Source organism: Haplochromis burtoni, unplaced genomic scaffold, assembly GCF_018398535.1.
Source record: "Haplochromis burtoni strain Fernald_Lab_line unplaced genomic scaffold, NCSU_Asbu1 Contig_362, whole genome shotgun sequence".
NCBI classification, from domain to species: domain Eukaryota; kingdom Metazoa; phylum Chordata; class Actinopteri; order Cichliformes; family Cichlidae; genus Haplochromis; species Haplochromis burtoni.
Genome location: NW_024582723.1, coordinates 90,469 through 104,768, shown reverse-complemented (window position 1 = coordinate 104,768; position 14,300 = coordinate 90,469). Strand labels below are relative to the sequence as shown.

The window sequence follows — 14,300 nt, the reverse complement described above, 5'->3', positions numbered from 1 at the left end:
GTGTGTGTGTGTGTGTGTGTGTGTGTGTGTGTGTGTGTGTGTGTGTGTGTGCTTATCTAACCCATATTTGCCATCACTCTAAATTATAGCAAATGACCAGCCCACGGCAACCATTATAACAACATCTCCATGTCTCCAAATGCATGCACACAAACACGCACACACACACACATACACAACGTCCAAATAATCATTTATGAGGCAAAGAGAGGCAATAACGCAAACGCGCACAAAAGCGCAAACGTGAAATAAATGATCGTTTATGAGGCAGATAGAGGCAATAAGAGCAGCCCTGCGTGATAATTAATTGTGTTTGTGCACGCCAGTGTGCACGTGCACAGGCGAGCGTGTATGAGCCGCGTGCTCACGAGAGCGATTTGGTTGATGTGGATTTATGTGGATGTGAGGCTTATGCAGAACTAAATGATTTTAATTATCAGACAGCCTCAATTGAACAATCACAAGCTGTGGCACTGGTGATTACAATCCTCATATTGAGTGAAGACCTGCTGGGTTTATTTCTAAATCTTAATAGAGTCCAAGTTATATGATGGGAAGCCACACACAAAAGTCGCATATGTGGCTTGGAGAGCGCTTCACGATTTTAGCATCAGATCAAATGAACACAGCGTGCTAAACAGAGATACTTTATGAGAGCTTTTTATAGTGTAACTGGTGACATCAGTAATAATCTTTGCTCTGCCTGATTTGAACTGATTCAAAGCAGGCTGAGTGAGAAGGCAGAAGCGCTTGAGAATAAAGTGTTGTATGAGTATGTGTGAAAAGGGAAATGTTGCTTGTAGTAAAAAGTGCTTTGAGTAATTTGAAATATTGCTTTAGCATATTATCCCGTAAAATGTTTCTTATTTTAGCTGTCATGTTTTAAGTAAGTAAAAATAATGCAGATCATTTCAAGAACCAAAGGGGCAAATTTGTTTGCTCCTGTCTGATAAAACAGTGTGCTGACTGTAAGTCTGCTAAAACGCTTGACACAGTAAAGTTTTGCAACTTTAATATTAGTAGCGTTAGCTTAACATTTTCCCCATCTATCATTTACTAATTAGTGTACTGTTTTGTATGCTAATTACTTTCCTATAACTAAGCAATGCTATTAATTTAACAACATTTTTACACAAATGTTGGTGACACTGAAATTCAGACTCAGTGACATTGTTTTTTGGAGAAGTGAGCAAAAAAGCTATAACTGCTGACCCTGTGGGGGACCTCAGGATTGCTGCTGTATTTTGTGGTTGCTCATATAACAGAGGAGCTCTCAAATTTACAAGGAGCAAAGAAAGCCCTCGTAATGTTTACACTAGCTTTCACTGCTTTGGCTTTTTGCTCAGTTGACTGTAACAGCTGATTCAAATATTTCTCCATACCTGTCCACTAGCTTGCCTGCTAACTGGCTAAGCTACACACCACAGCATGATGTATCTGTGATTAAACTAGACATATTGTTTTATCACAAACTAGCATGATATGTCACAACTTTGATGGCTCAAGGATGAAGTGAGAGCAACACAATATGTTGTGTTGTTGTTTATATATGCAGTTTTTGTTTGGTTGGTTTTTTGTCAATGATTCAGGCTAATTTTATGATATTTCAGATTATATCGAACACCCTTTAGATATGGGTCAAGACCACTCTTTGAGAACTTGAAACCTCACCCATCTCATGGCATGATTTAAAATTTGCAACAGCTGGTACTCCAAAGAAAAACTTGGAGATTACTGAAGGTCATAAAGGTGTGGCCATAATTTCATGGGAAAACTGGAGTTGCAATACAGTAGCATGGACCAATGTGATGGACCAGCACACGACACTGCCTCACTATTTGAATGAAGGAAGAGAGAGGAGTTTTTGTTTGTAAAGGAAAAATAATTCACTCTAAATTATTATTTGAAAAAAAAAAAAAAAAGCCCAAAGAAGCAAGTCCAAAGTGACCGCTGACATCTGGAAAATATGGAGGCATAGCTAAACACAAATTCTTGAGCGTTTCAGTTAAATGTAGGCCTGTACTGAGAAAAAAAGTGCTGTTGGTAACAAAACATACAGCATAAAATCAACCCACCAGCTCAAACGTCATCGATTCCTTGTTCAGAGCCTCCACGTCTGGTAGATGAGCTTTCACCTGTGTCTTGATGTAACACTTCTCTCCTGCTGAAAACCGGATCCCTGTGATTCCCTGGATAAAGAATTTGAAAAACCAGGGAATGGGGGACACAAATTAAAAGATGTACACTACACCTCACTTAACTTCTGGGGACATTAACCTATTTCCCCCCTTGACAGTCTGAAGGTTTCCATCACAAACATATCACAAATAAAATCTGTCAGGTTTTGATTGAATTTAGGGCAGTCATAAATGTGAGCACTCTCTCAGATTGAGAAAATACAATCACAGGGGACACTGTGATTAAAAAGGTCAAAATTTTAATACATAAAAGGCTAAAACTGCTGCTTCACTAGTCTGATTGGCCTGGTTGGGGCACTTTAATTAAAGGTCAAAAACCACCAGTCTGAACGTAATGAAAATTGGAGGGACAGTGCATCTCGACACTGATTGCCCCTGAGGGGATAACTCGCCTGCTTGTTCTTAATTTCTGCTCCGTGATAATGAGCTGATGGCTTCGACCAGTCTGATCGACTTTTCCTCTGATGCTTTAAACAGCCTCCTAATACACATTAACATATATATATATTTTTTTTCATCTGGTTACGTTGACCTGAACTCACAATCTCGAAGTCATGGACCTCCACGGCCTCGTCTGCTCCGCTGCCGGTGCTGAATCTCTCCATGTTATTGGCAGTGTCGATCTCCATTGAACCTTCTTCCACTTTGCCATTGATGCTCATGCTGTAGTGGACATTGTAGACCTACACACACACACACACACACACACACACACACACACACACACACAAGCTTTTCTGACTGGCATGTAAGGTATGAAAGTCCTGAGACTCACCCCACCCCAGGCATTCGCTCTTTCACTCTCCCTCCATCTCTAATCTTACCCTGTGACTTCTCCTCGCACATACCACCTCATTTTTTTCCTTCTCAAATGCTCATCAGAAGAATAGTACCCTCACAGCTCCCCAGTAATGTAATTACCCGCCTACAGAGCCTCTCCATCATGCGTTAATAACATTTTCTAACTTCTTACTGGGAGAAAAACACACTCAGAAAGCAAAATTTGGCCTCTCATTTCTTACACCTCTTGCCCCCGGAGCATCAGCTGGACCCTGAAAACTCTCCCACAACCCCACCCCTCATTCCAACCCAGCCAAGGGTCCTCTATATACACCACCCGCACACACACAGGCACACAACGCCTCCATTCACCAAGCTCTGCCTCAGACTGTACCATGAAATGGGAGTGTTTCATTTACATTTTTACTGTTTGCCTACACTGCAAAAATAACCCATCTTGAAGAAGTGCTTTAGTCTGCAGAGACTTTTTTAATTTAAACAAGTTTAAAAAGAAGAAGAAGAAGGAGAAAAAACTACCAGTGATGACTACGTTTCACTTGTTCCTAATTTCAAACAGCTTGTTTCAACAATGTCTTCAGTTAAGGGATGTTAGTTTTATAGAGTGTGGGAGCTGTTTTTTTTCTTTGGTAGCAGGGACTAAATGGGTGTTTGGTGGCTGTGCATGGATAAAAGAGGGAATGGTCTTTGGAGCCTGTGCTGCACCCAGTCCCTAGTAATATATAAAGAGCTGATGAATACCTAAATAGATCTTGGAATATGCAAATAAAAAAAGTAGATTCTGAGCTGGAATGCTCCATATATTCACTTGCATGTTAACTACATTTGAAAAATAACTTTTAGGTAGTTTAAGATCATATTTTCAAGTTTATCAGTGCTATATACTATATATACTATATATATGTATATATGTAAACCATTTAAATACATATATATATATATATATATATAATATATATATATATATATATATATATATATAATTTTTATATATATATATATATATATTATTGATAATATATATATATAGTATATATATATATAAATATAAATATATATATGTATATATGTGTATATGTATATATATATATATGTATATATATATGTGTATATATATATGTATGTATATGTGTGTATATGTATATGTGTGTGTGTGTGTATGTGTTAAATACTGGATTTCTGATGGATATTCTGTATATAATATATGTATACTATATATGTATATACTATCTATATAATATATCTATATTATATGTTAATATATAATATATGTATTATATATTGTATAGATATATATTATATATAAGGTATATATAAAATATAGAATATATATATATATATATGATATATATATATACTATATATAACAGCAGTGAAGTATCACTCTTACATGGTTTTCATGGCTGTTCCAGAAGTAGAAGGCTCCGACGGCTCCCAGCAGAAGCAGGAGGGCTCCGGTTATGAGCACCGCGACCCCGGCCTTCAGTAGGCGGCCGGTGGCAGCGGGTTTGCCCGCCAAGGCGGAGTACGCCTAAGGTGAAAAAACAAGCAACCCTCTAAAAATGAAAGCATGGTACAACAGCACAGCTAACTCTTGATAACACAGCGTTACAGCTGTGCAGCAGTTATGGGATTCAAAGTTATCTATCCAGCTTTTGGTCTTGAACACACACACACATGTCTGATTTGCTATGTTTGTGGGGACATCCCATTGACATAATGCTTTCCCTAGCTGCTTGCCCTAATCCTAACCATTAAAAATGAATGCCTAACCCTAACCCTTACCCTAAACCTAAACATAACCTAATCGTAACCCTGACACTTAAACCACATTTTGAGTGTGAAAAATGCCTTCAACCCCATGAAAACCTGGATTTTCGTCCCCACCACAGCTGTTGGTCCCCACCAGTATAATAGATTTCAGATTTTGGTCCCCACCAACATAGTAAGAACCCGTACACACACAAACACACGTAAGACAGCCTGCATCATGGAGCAGAGTGGCGGGCTGGACTGTACAACTCACCGGAGGCATGAACTGATGCAGGTCCTCTGGTCCCGCCAAGGCAATCGGTACTTTCTCTGAGTTCTCAGCCATGACTGAAGCCAAACACCTGAGGAGACCCCAGTCCACTCTCTCTCTCTCTCCTCTCTCTCTCAGGGGAGGGGGAGGATAGACACTCCTCAGTCACGCAGGCACTCTTTTCTGTTGCTGTCGTGCTGAAGGTTTCCTGACTTTACAGATAAAACTAAAACTTCCAGCTGATGACCATCACATGCAGTAACCTCTTATGAGCCAGTTGTTTTATACCTTCTGTCAAAAAAAAAAGAAAAAGAAATTAATGATCCCCCCCTCTTTGAAGTTCGTATAGGCTGCTCATGCAACTTGCATGAGTTTGATATGACTTTGTGACAACCTCAGACCGTGAAATCTATTCGGCAGGACGAGGGAAGCATAGGGTTGTCTCCCCGTATCACCGTACCCTCCTCCCTCTCGCTGCTTTTCAAAGCTCTACAGACTGTTTCGGGGTCAAAGGTGACTCTGGCGGAATGTCGCATGGATTTTTTTTCTTTCCCACCGTGGAGACGGTGTATTTACATGGCACTGTGCAAAGGCAGCAGCTTGTTGGACAGATTCCCATCGCATTTTCCCCTGTCTGCGTCCAGGGCTGTGGTTGCTGTTATTAAAAAAAGAAAAAAAAGGAAAAAGAAAAAAAAAAGCCCGAATCCATGAATGATAATGATGGGATTACGTAAGGGGCGCACGGTGCTCATTTGGCAGATCGACAAAAAACATCGTGACAGGATAACAGGAAAGCTTTCCCCCACAAGGACTTCATGTACTTTGACAAAAAAAGAAAAGAAAGGAAAAAGCACAGGTGCTCTTGGATTCCTGTGTGCACCGTCAAACTTATTCTTAGGCTCCTCTGATGTATGGAAGCTCAGAAGACAAACAGCAGACGCGCTTTTACGCGTAGCCCTTGTCAGTATGAGCCTCACACATAAGCGCGCTCTCCAGGTTTTAATGATTTATATAAAGGAAACCTGAACATATCTTTAATTCATGTGTGCTATCAGCATGCAGGTCCCGTGAAAATAAATGTAGTTATTAAGTGCCTGAAAGAGTGCACAGACTAACGATGGAGGTCTTTGCTCGATATGCATGAGAGTGATTTGCTCAAAAAGAAAAAAAAAAACCTTGGCGTCTGTTCTGGCATCTCACCAGCGAAAATCGTATTCACAGAGGGGGGAAAAACTTAACTGACCTTCTTCAGCGGGCTGCAAGGACAGAGGCTCACTACCGCAATAACAGCGACACCTGTTGGTTTTTACAAGACTGATGCTCCTGCAAAAAAACAAAACCCAACGCTTCCCCCCACCAAAAAACAATGATCCTGCTTGCCCTCGTTACCAATCAACTCACACTTTTCAGAACAATTTAAAGTTTATTTCCTTTCAGCGTATTGTGATGATAAAAAAGACTTTACAGTTATTTAATTATTGCATTCAAGTCCGTTTCCTTATGTGGTTGTCAACTTGATACATTATTGGTCACCAGCCCTCCATGAAACCAGATATTGGGGGCATTTCGTTTTAAATAGCAAGCATGCATAAAGATTGATAATTACAATTCATATGTACACATTTTTTGCTTCATTATACTTTCATTATAAAAATAAAAATCTCTCAATGTACAAATCTTGCATATTATACACATCCAGTCCAGCAAGTTGTCACAAAGTGATTGGATGGACTTCAAAGGTGGCTTTTACATTAAAACAAATGAAATTTTGGGACATCAACGTGTGCGCACTCTCCACAGCAAATAGTTACATTGTTCTCATTGTCAGTTAATCATAAATTAAAAGTCTGAACACACTATACAGTTCCTTGCAAGTGAGCTTAGGGCTGTGTGTGTCTATTTTAGTCATCATTGTTGGGACAGTGTGTTGGGGTCGGGGTGTAAACGGGGATGCTTATATCGCTGATCTCTTGCACCCTCACAGGTCTGGGTGGAGTGACCAGAACATAGTCGTACTCCCTATGCAGCACCTTCTCGTACACGCTCTGCAGACCCACAGTTTTGGGGATGTGGGCCTGGTAGTAGTTGTCCCTGCGGTGAGGATCCCGGGGCAGAGAGGCCGTTTTGGAGAGACTGCTAAAGGAAGAGAGGGTCGGGGCCGGAGATGGGGCTGCGTTGGCTCTCACTGCTGAGGGGCTCCAGCAGCGATCTGAGTGACCCAGGACTTTACACTCATTGGTGCAAGCCCACAGAGCTGGAAGAGAGGAGGGTAAGAAGGTGGGGTTAGATTAGGTGCACACCACCTAGCTCACATCTCATTTGCTGATAATTTGAGCTTGAGTTAATTTTGTTGCTCTTACCATTTTGGCCACCCATGGGAGGAACTGCTGCCCCTTCTTTCTTCAGGCCAGTGTCTCCACTCACATCACTGTCACTGTCATTGAAGTCACTGTCCCCTTTGCCACTGTCTTTGCCACTGAAGGCTGGGTCCCTGGCAGAGATGGTGGTGTAAGAGTTGCCCTTCCAGATGGTGATGGGCCTCACCGCCTCTTTGCCATTCCCATACCCGGGTAGAGTAGAGTAGCCCTGCAGGAGAGGGGGGGATAGAAAAACAGAGGTTAGTGCCTGCTTGTTGTGTGCAACCTCCTCCCCACCCTCCCCCAGCACGCTTGTCCCAAAGGTGCATCTCACCTCGTGTTTATTCCCCCGGAGCTTGTTGTTGTTGTCTGAGTCATACACGCAGGGCACTTCACTGCCGTCCTCCGAGGCCGAGCACATGTCGCTGCCCCCAGGGTGAGCCGAGGTGAACGCCCCTGGCTGGCTACTGTACGACTGTCCGTCAAAACCCGCCTCTCCCCCGGCTCCGTGGAGAGGCAGGAGCGGGTTGTCCACCACGTGGCTCCTACCCCGCTCCAGAGCGCCCTTCTCCCCGTACGAGTCGCTGTCATCTCCGCTCTTGTCCCGCTTACGCCGGTTGCAGGTGGTGGCGATGAGGATGATGGCGAGCAGCAGGAGAGTGCAGCTCCCCGCGAGGACAACGATAATCACCACCGACAGGTCCCACTGCGCGTGCACCTCCTCCCCGCCGCCTGGCTGGTACACGGTTCTGTCGCTCGGCGGGGAGCCCGCGATGATGAGGAAGTGGAGCGTGGCTGTGGAGGTGAGTGCGGGCCTCCCGTTGTCACTCACCGTGACGGTCACGCTCAGGGTTTCGTCCACGTTTTGGCTCAGCACCTGGTTCAGGTAGATCTCCCCTGTGGCTTTGTTAACGGAGAACACAGAGGGCTCGCCGGTGGCCAGTCCGTAGGACAGCTCCGCGTTCACGCCCTCGTCTGCGTCCCGAGCCTCCACGCGGGTGATGACGTAGCCGCTCGGTGAGTCCCGGGGCAGGAGGACTTCAGCGGAGCCGTTGTTGAGCGCCGGCTGAGTGATATACGGCGCGTTATCGTTCTGGTCCACTATCCTAACGTACACGCTCGCGCTGCCGGACAGCGGCGGGGAGCCGGCGTCGCTGGCCGTGATTCGGAGCTCCAGCTGCTTCATAACTTCATAGTTGAAGCTCCGGAGCGCGTAAAGCGAACCGCTGGCAGGGTCTAGAGACACAAAGGTGGAAATGGGGGAGCCCATGAAATAAGTGTCCGCCAGTTTATAAGTGACCTTCCCGTTTGACCCCATGTCGACGTCCCGCGCCACTACTGTGGTGATGTACGCGCCGGGCGCGTTGTTCTCCACGACCGACACTTCGTACACAGGCTTGCTGAACACCGGCGCGTTGTCGTTCTCATCCGTCAGTCTGATGGTGTACTGAGTGATGGTCCTGAAGGGAGGGGAGCCCAAATCCTCCGCCACCACTGTGAGGTTATACTCGGGGATTTTCTCACGGTCCAGCGGGCTGGTGCTCACAATCATGAAGCTGTCCTCGTACGCCTGCTGCAGTCGGAAGTGATCGTGTCCGTACAGCGTGCAGTGCACCTGCCCGTTAGCGCCCGAGTCTCTGTCCGAGGTGCTGACCAGAGCCACGAAACTCTCTCTGGCTGCCGCCTCAGTTATGTACGCTATTCCCGCCGTGATGGACGTCATCGGGGTGATTGAGATCTCCGGCGCGTTGTCGTTAACGTCCTGCACCTGCACGACAATTTTGCAGATGGCCGGGCTCGGGTTCGGACCCAGGTCAGTGGCCTGGACGTCAAACTCGTACGTGGTCTTACTTTCAAAGTCAACCGGGCTCTCCAGAGTGAGCCGCCCGCTTTTTCTGTCCACTCTGAAGAGTTGTCGTATTTCCGGGGGCACCTGGTGACCGAACCCGTACACCACCTCACCATTCAGCCCTTCGTCCGGGTCCTCGGCGTTCAAGTCCAGCAAGAGGGTGCCCACAGGCGCGTCCTCGGGCAGGTCCACGGAGAAGCTGCTCCTGTCGAACACCGGGCTGTTGTCGTTGTAGTCTTTCACCTTGATGTTTATGCGCGTCGTTCCGCTGCGGGACGGGTTGCCGCCGTCCATGGCGACCAGCTCCAGCGCGTAAGAAGCCTGCGTCTCCCGGTCCAGCTCCTTCATGAGCACCAGCTCCGCATATTTAACCCCGTCGGCCCTGCTGAGCACGTCGATCGAAAAGTGGCTGTTAACAGAGATCTGGTAGCTTTGGATGTAGTTTGTCCCAACATCCTCATCCACGGCAAAGTCCAGGGGGATCCGGGTGCCCACCGCTGTGTTCTCGGAGATCTCCAGACTCGACTCTTTCCGGGGAAACTCGGGAGAGTTGTCGTTGATGTCCTTGACCTCCACCTCGACGTGAATGAGCTTGAACTGCTCTTTGGAGAAGCTGACCACGTCGAAAGCGATGAGGCAGTGCAGGGTGTGTTTGCAGATCCGTTCTCTGTCTATCCTCTCTCCGATGGTCAGCTGCCCGTCGCTCTCTCTCAGACGGATGAAAGACGAGTTGAACTGTTTCATCATCCTGAAACTGTTCCTGGAAGAAGAGGCAGAGGAGGAAGTGTCCTTGGCTAAGTTTCCAATCACCGTCCCCGGTGCGTCTTCCTCAAATGTCTGATATTTCACCGTCTTTCCGTGCGTGACAGCAGCCAGGCTTATCAGAGAGGCGCACACTAGCACCAACAGCCCGTTCCACCCTGTTTCTCCCATCTTCGCACCTTCTCTCCTAAATATTCTGAAATTCAGCAGAGCGTCCTCACTCAGTCCAATTCAAAGTTTAAACCAAACGCACCTGAGAAAAAAACAAAAACAAGAGTTCTTCCCGCCCTCTAATCAACTCTCCGGGGTTGTTTTTTGTTCAGAAAAAGCCCACAATAAATATTCCATATGTCTTTCAATGCGCACTCTGGATGCGCTCCGCTCTCTCTCTCGACTGGAGGTGTGCTGCTCTCTCAGCGCAAGAGGGCTGCAGTGTCTGCAGGAGGGTTTATACGGCGAGGCATGCAAATGAGCCTCACTGTGACCAATCCGGGCTTTGAGATAGAGGGGGAAAAGAGAGGGGGGACTTCAGAAAGACCTCTATACCCTGTTTAGAGATTCCTGGACTGTGCGGAGAAACTTGGCTCCCAATATGTGGGCTAAACGCGGGGCTTGATTTAATACTGCTATAGTTTCCTTTGCTTGTTTATATTCCTGGGGCTGTTAAATGAGTCTGCGCACCGACACGCGGGGAGGGGGGCCATGGAGATGCGCAGTGTCCCTGAGCTAGAGGACAAAGCATTTGAATAGGAGTGTCTGCTCGGGATGCTTTACCTCTACAAGCCTTATTTCAGTATGAACGGATTTATGTTCAAACGCTGTTTGCTCGGATCATCAGGCACGCGTGTCCTGTGTCAGTGTGGAAGCAGCCACTGGTGGTGGTGGTGGGGAGGGGGAACTGCCCCAGTGACCTCTCCATCTCTGATACAGTACAATAGCTTAACACATGCAGGAAACATGACACCGTTTGTTCTGTGTTGGCTCTGAGGGGCTCAGGTGGATAGAGAGGATTTCACGTAGTTTACTTTTGATAGACTCATTATGCTGACACAGCTCAGTGTGCCGAATGACTCAAAAAGAAATGTGGCTTAACTGAAAGTAAGAGACTCGTTTTTTTTCCTTTTTTGGGCTCTTTTTTAAAAAGAAATTCTCATTAACCCTAGAACACTATCGCTGGGTGATTTACACCCGAGAAAATACATTTACATCATTTCTCTCTCCTGCAGCTGTTTGCGTGTCGAGGAGCCTGTGCCATCACCAGGGAAGTCTCAAATGTCCCGGGAATGGGTGGACCAAAGACCAGCTTTCCAGAGTCATTATTTTGTTTTAGGAGTTTTATTTTTCATTTTGTTAGACATGGCACAGTTGAAAGTAAAAGACGACCACTCTAATTTGTCACGTGTTGTCATATTTTGATATATTTGATTACTTTTCATTGGTTATATTATATCGGGTAAAAATCACCCGGCATTAGTGATCGTGTTACTATTTATAGCGATAGTGTTCCAGGGTTAATAAATTCCTTAAATTTCCTCTGCCCTATGTTCACTCATCCCCCCTGTGTGTTGTAATCCAGTAATTGTTTTCCTATCAGATCATATCTGAGGCGGGAAACGGACTATATCCACTGAAGCATCGATTTTTATTTTAAATCTGTCTCAGCTCGGATCTTCTCACGAGATGTCTTGTACGAGAGAGCGGGGGATTTTTTTTAATTAAAGCCAGTGTAACGTCCCGATTTAATATACGACTCTCTTTGGCCTCGGCTGCCAGAACAGAGAGGCGCAGGTGAGGACGACACACACACACACACACACACACACACACACACACACACACCCGTTACAAATGGGATTTGGCTGTAAATGCGGGGGGGGGATTTATCAGGATTTCAATAGTGAGATTATATCAAAGGTCCATGAAGCCCTCGTTAGTAGCGGTGGGATAATGGCATGGCAGGGCCTCCCTTTTGCAGGCGTCCATGCCGGTATTGTGGCCCCCTGAGCCGGTTGTGGGGACCCTAACCCCCTGCAACCTCCACACAGCCCTCGCCTAACTGCAGCATAATGAGGCAAAGCCACATGTAGCCTTTGTACCCTCCCCTCCACCCCCCTTTCCCCACGACTCCTTTCATTACATGGAGATGGGAGATGAATTGCCCTGGACATCAGGGTCCCTTCTATTAAAATACATTTAGAGAGAGGGACCGGGCCCCGTCACGGATCTTTAAGGGGATTTTCTCATTCTCGCCCACTGGACTCACTTTCCCTCTCTCTCGCTCTCTTTTCTCCTCATTCACCCTCCTACTCCTCCTCCTCTCCCCCTCACGCCTTTTCAGTGGCAACACTTGCCTTGCAGTGGAAGCTAATATCACTTGGCATGTTCTATAAAGAACCCATCTGCCACAGAAAGTCAAATAGAAGACACCTGAATGGACAACATCCAGTCAAGCAGCTTGCAGAGTTAGACACAGTCAGGCCTGTCCTAAAAGATAAGCGCACATCACTCTGTGATTGATGAATTACTGCAAAGCTACATGGCTGTTACAGAAATATTGGTAACATTTTCCAATCAGGCACCAACAACACCCAGGATGTGCTAAATTCCTTTGACTGCATGAACCCTCTGGGACAGATCAGACTCTATAAAAGGTCTGGACAAAATTAGGCATTCACTTTTTTGTGTAATAAGTGCATAATCAACCTTTCTAACTACCATAAAAAGGTTTTATTCAAAGCTTTATAACTCATATTGTTCCAGTTTCTATATTGTAAAGGTTCTTTATAGGTGACAAACATCCTGAACCTTCACAGAACATTAGGGACGTTTTGCAAATTACTTCCCTATTAGTTCCCTATGCAATTTTAAGAAGGCATTGCAGGTATGTTACTTTGAAGTTACATAAAAACATTATGAAGAGGACATTTATGCCATCTAGTAAACTTTCCCATTAATGACACTATCAAGATCATATGAGTCTATTTTTGTTGTAGGACAATCCTTTTTGTTTTATTTTGTAGTTACGGTGGAATAGGTAACATCTTCACTGATAAGAATATTATGTTGAGGAAGTAATAAGAATGCCGGTATATGAGTTTAAGTTTGTCACGTGATAAGGAGCCCTTTATGAAGATGTTCCAGTTTGATTATGTCACGCTTACACTGCAGCATTACACAGAGCACATGTGGGACATTCAGATAAGATTCCCATATTTTCCTCTGTTAGTTGCAGGGAACACAGGGATGCTCGAGAACATATTAAAAGAACTTCTGTGGGTTTTCGAACAGCGATAACTCCCTCATGTACATTCATGCATAACACATAGGACATGTAGACTTGAAATATGACTGCACTATGCTGTTGTCCTCAAAGGAATTCCAGCAGTACTTGGTGTTGACTCCAGTAAATTCTACAAGACATGCTGTGTAAGTAAATACAAACAACAACAGTTTAGTCTGCATTTCTTGAAAGATCATATCCCACAAACTTAGTTTAGAAGTTGAAGTGAAATTTATTTTCTGCCCAAATTATTCTGGAGATGAAAGGTATACAGATACCATGTAATTAAAATAAAACACTGACTTCGTTTTACATCTAGAGTGAAGGCTTTCAGAATGAAAAGTTAGTGGCCATGTTTTTAAAATTTGCTTTCATGGCATTATTGTGTGTTTGGTGGCGATCAGGGTTATCAAGGCTGACGAGCAGGACATTGAATGTTACCTCGGGGGATATTGGGGAGGGAGCCTGTGTTAGTGTGTTTGACCTCAATAAACAGTTTGGGTATGTGCAGCTGTATGTTCTGGAAACCTGGCGGAAGAGAGGAGCTGAGGGTGGACTGGGGCGGCTCCAGTTCAGGAGATCTTCAACTTCCAGTTTGAGGAATGGGACACTGAGTTAGAATGGACAATGGTCTGCATCTCCATGACTGAGGCTGCTGCAAGGAGCTCCAGGTGCAAGGTGGTTGGTGCCTGTTGTGATGGTAAGCCCAGAAGAGAGCCATCAATCTGAAATCTGAAGAAGGAGTCTTATTGGGCTTGGTTAGCCATCAGGTGTTGGCCTCCAGCTCGCAATGGAGAAGTTCACAGCTGAGTTTGAAGCGGTGGGAATGAGAAAATCTATAGCCATGGTCCTCAGCTGGAAAATGATGTAGTGCCTACTCTGGGACAGGAACAAGTTGCTGCCCTGGAGGAGTTTAGGTATCTTGGGGTCTTGTTCATGAGTGATAAGATAAGATAAGATAAGATAAGATAAGATAAGATAAGATAAGATAAGATAAGATAAGATAAGATAAGATAAGATAAGATAAGATAAG

General features: G+C 45.0%; 2 protein-coding genes across 2 annotated transcripts in view; both read right to left on the bottom strand.

The window, feature by feature from the left end:
• Window positions 1-5,454, bottom strand: part of LOC102300259 (chondromodulin) — a 7,967-nt gene extending 2,513 nt beyond the window's left edge. The window contains exons 1-4 of the mRNA XM_042228883.1: window positions 5,023-5,454; window positions 4,387-4,527; window positions 2,741-2,881; window positions 2,076-2,189 (exon numbers count right to left, since the gene is read on the bottom strand). Coding sequence (XP_042084817.1) covers window positions 2,076-2,189; window positions 2,741-2,881; window positions 4,387-4,527; window positions 5,023-5,094 — 468 coding nt within the window. The 5' untranslated portion in view covers window positions 5,095-5,454. The remainder of the gene's footprint in view (window positions 1-2,075; window positions 2,190-2,740; window positions 2,882-4,386; window positions 4,528-5,022) is intronic.
• Window positions 5,455-6,422: 968 nt separating this feature from the next.
• LOC102300567 (protocadherin-8) lies at window positions 6,423-10,562 on the bottom strand. Its single transcript, XM_005943173.3, has 3 exons — window positions 7,711-10,562; window positions 7,380-7,605; window positions 6,423-7,273 (listed from the first exon to the last, which is right to left on the bottom strand). The coding sequence occupies exons 1-3, from the start codon at window positions 10,156-10,158 to the stop codon at window positions 6,921-6,923; spliced, it is 3,027 nt and encodes a 1,008-aa protein (XP_005943235.1). The 5' UTR covers window positions 10,159-10,562; the 3' UTR covers window positions 6,423-6,920.
• Window positions 10,563-14,300: the final 3,738 nt, after the last annotated feature.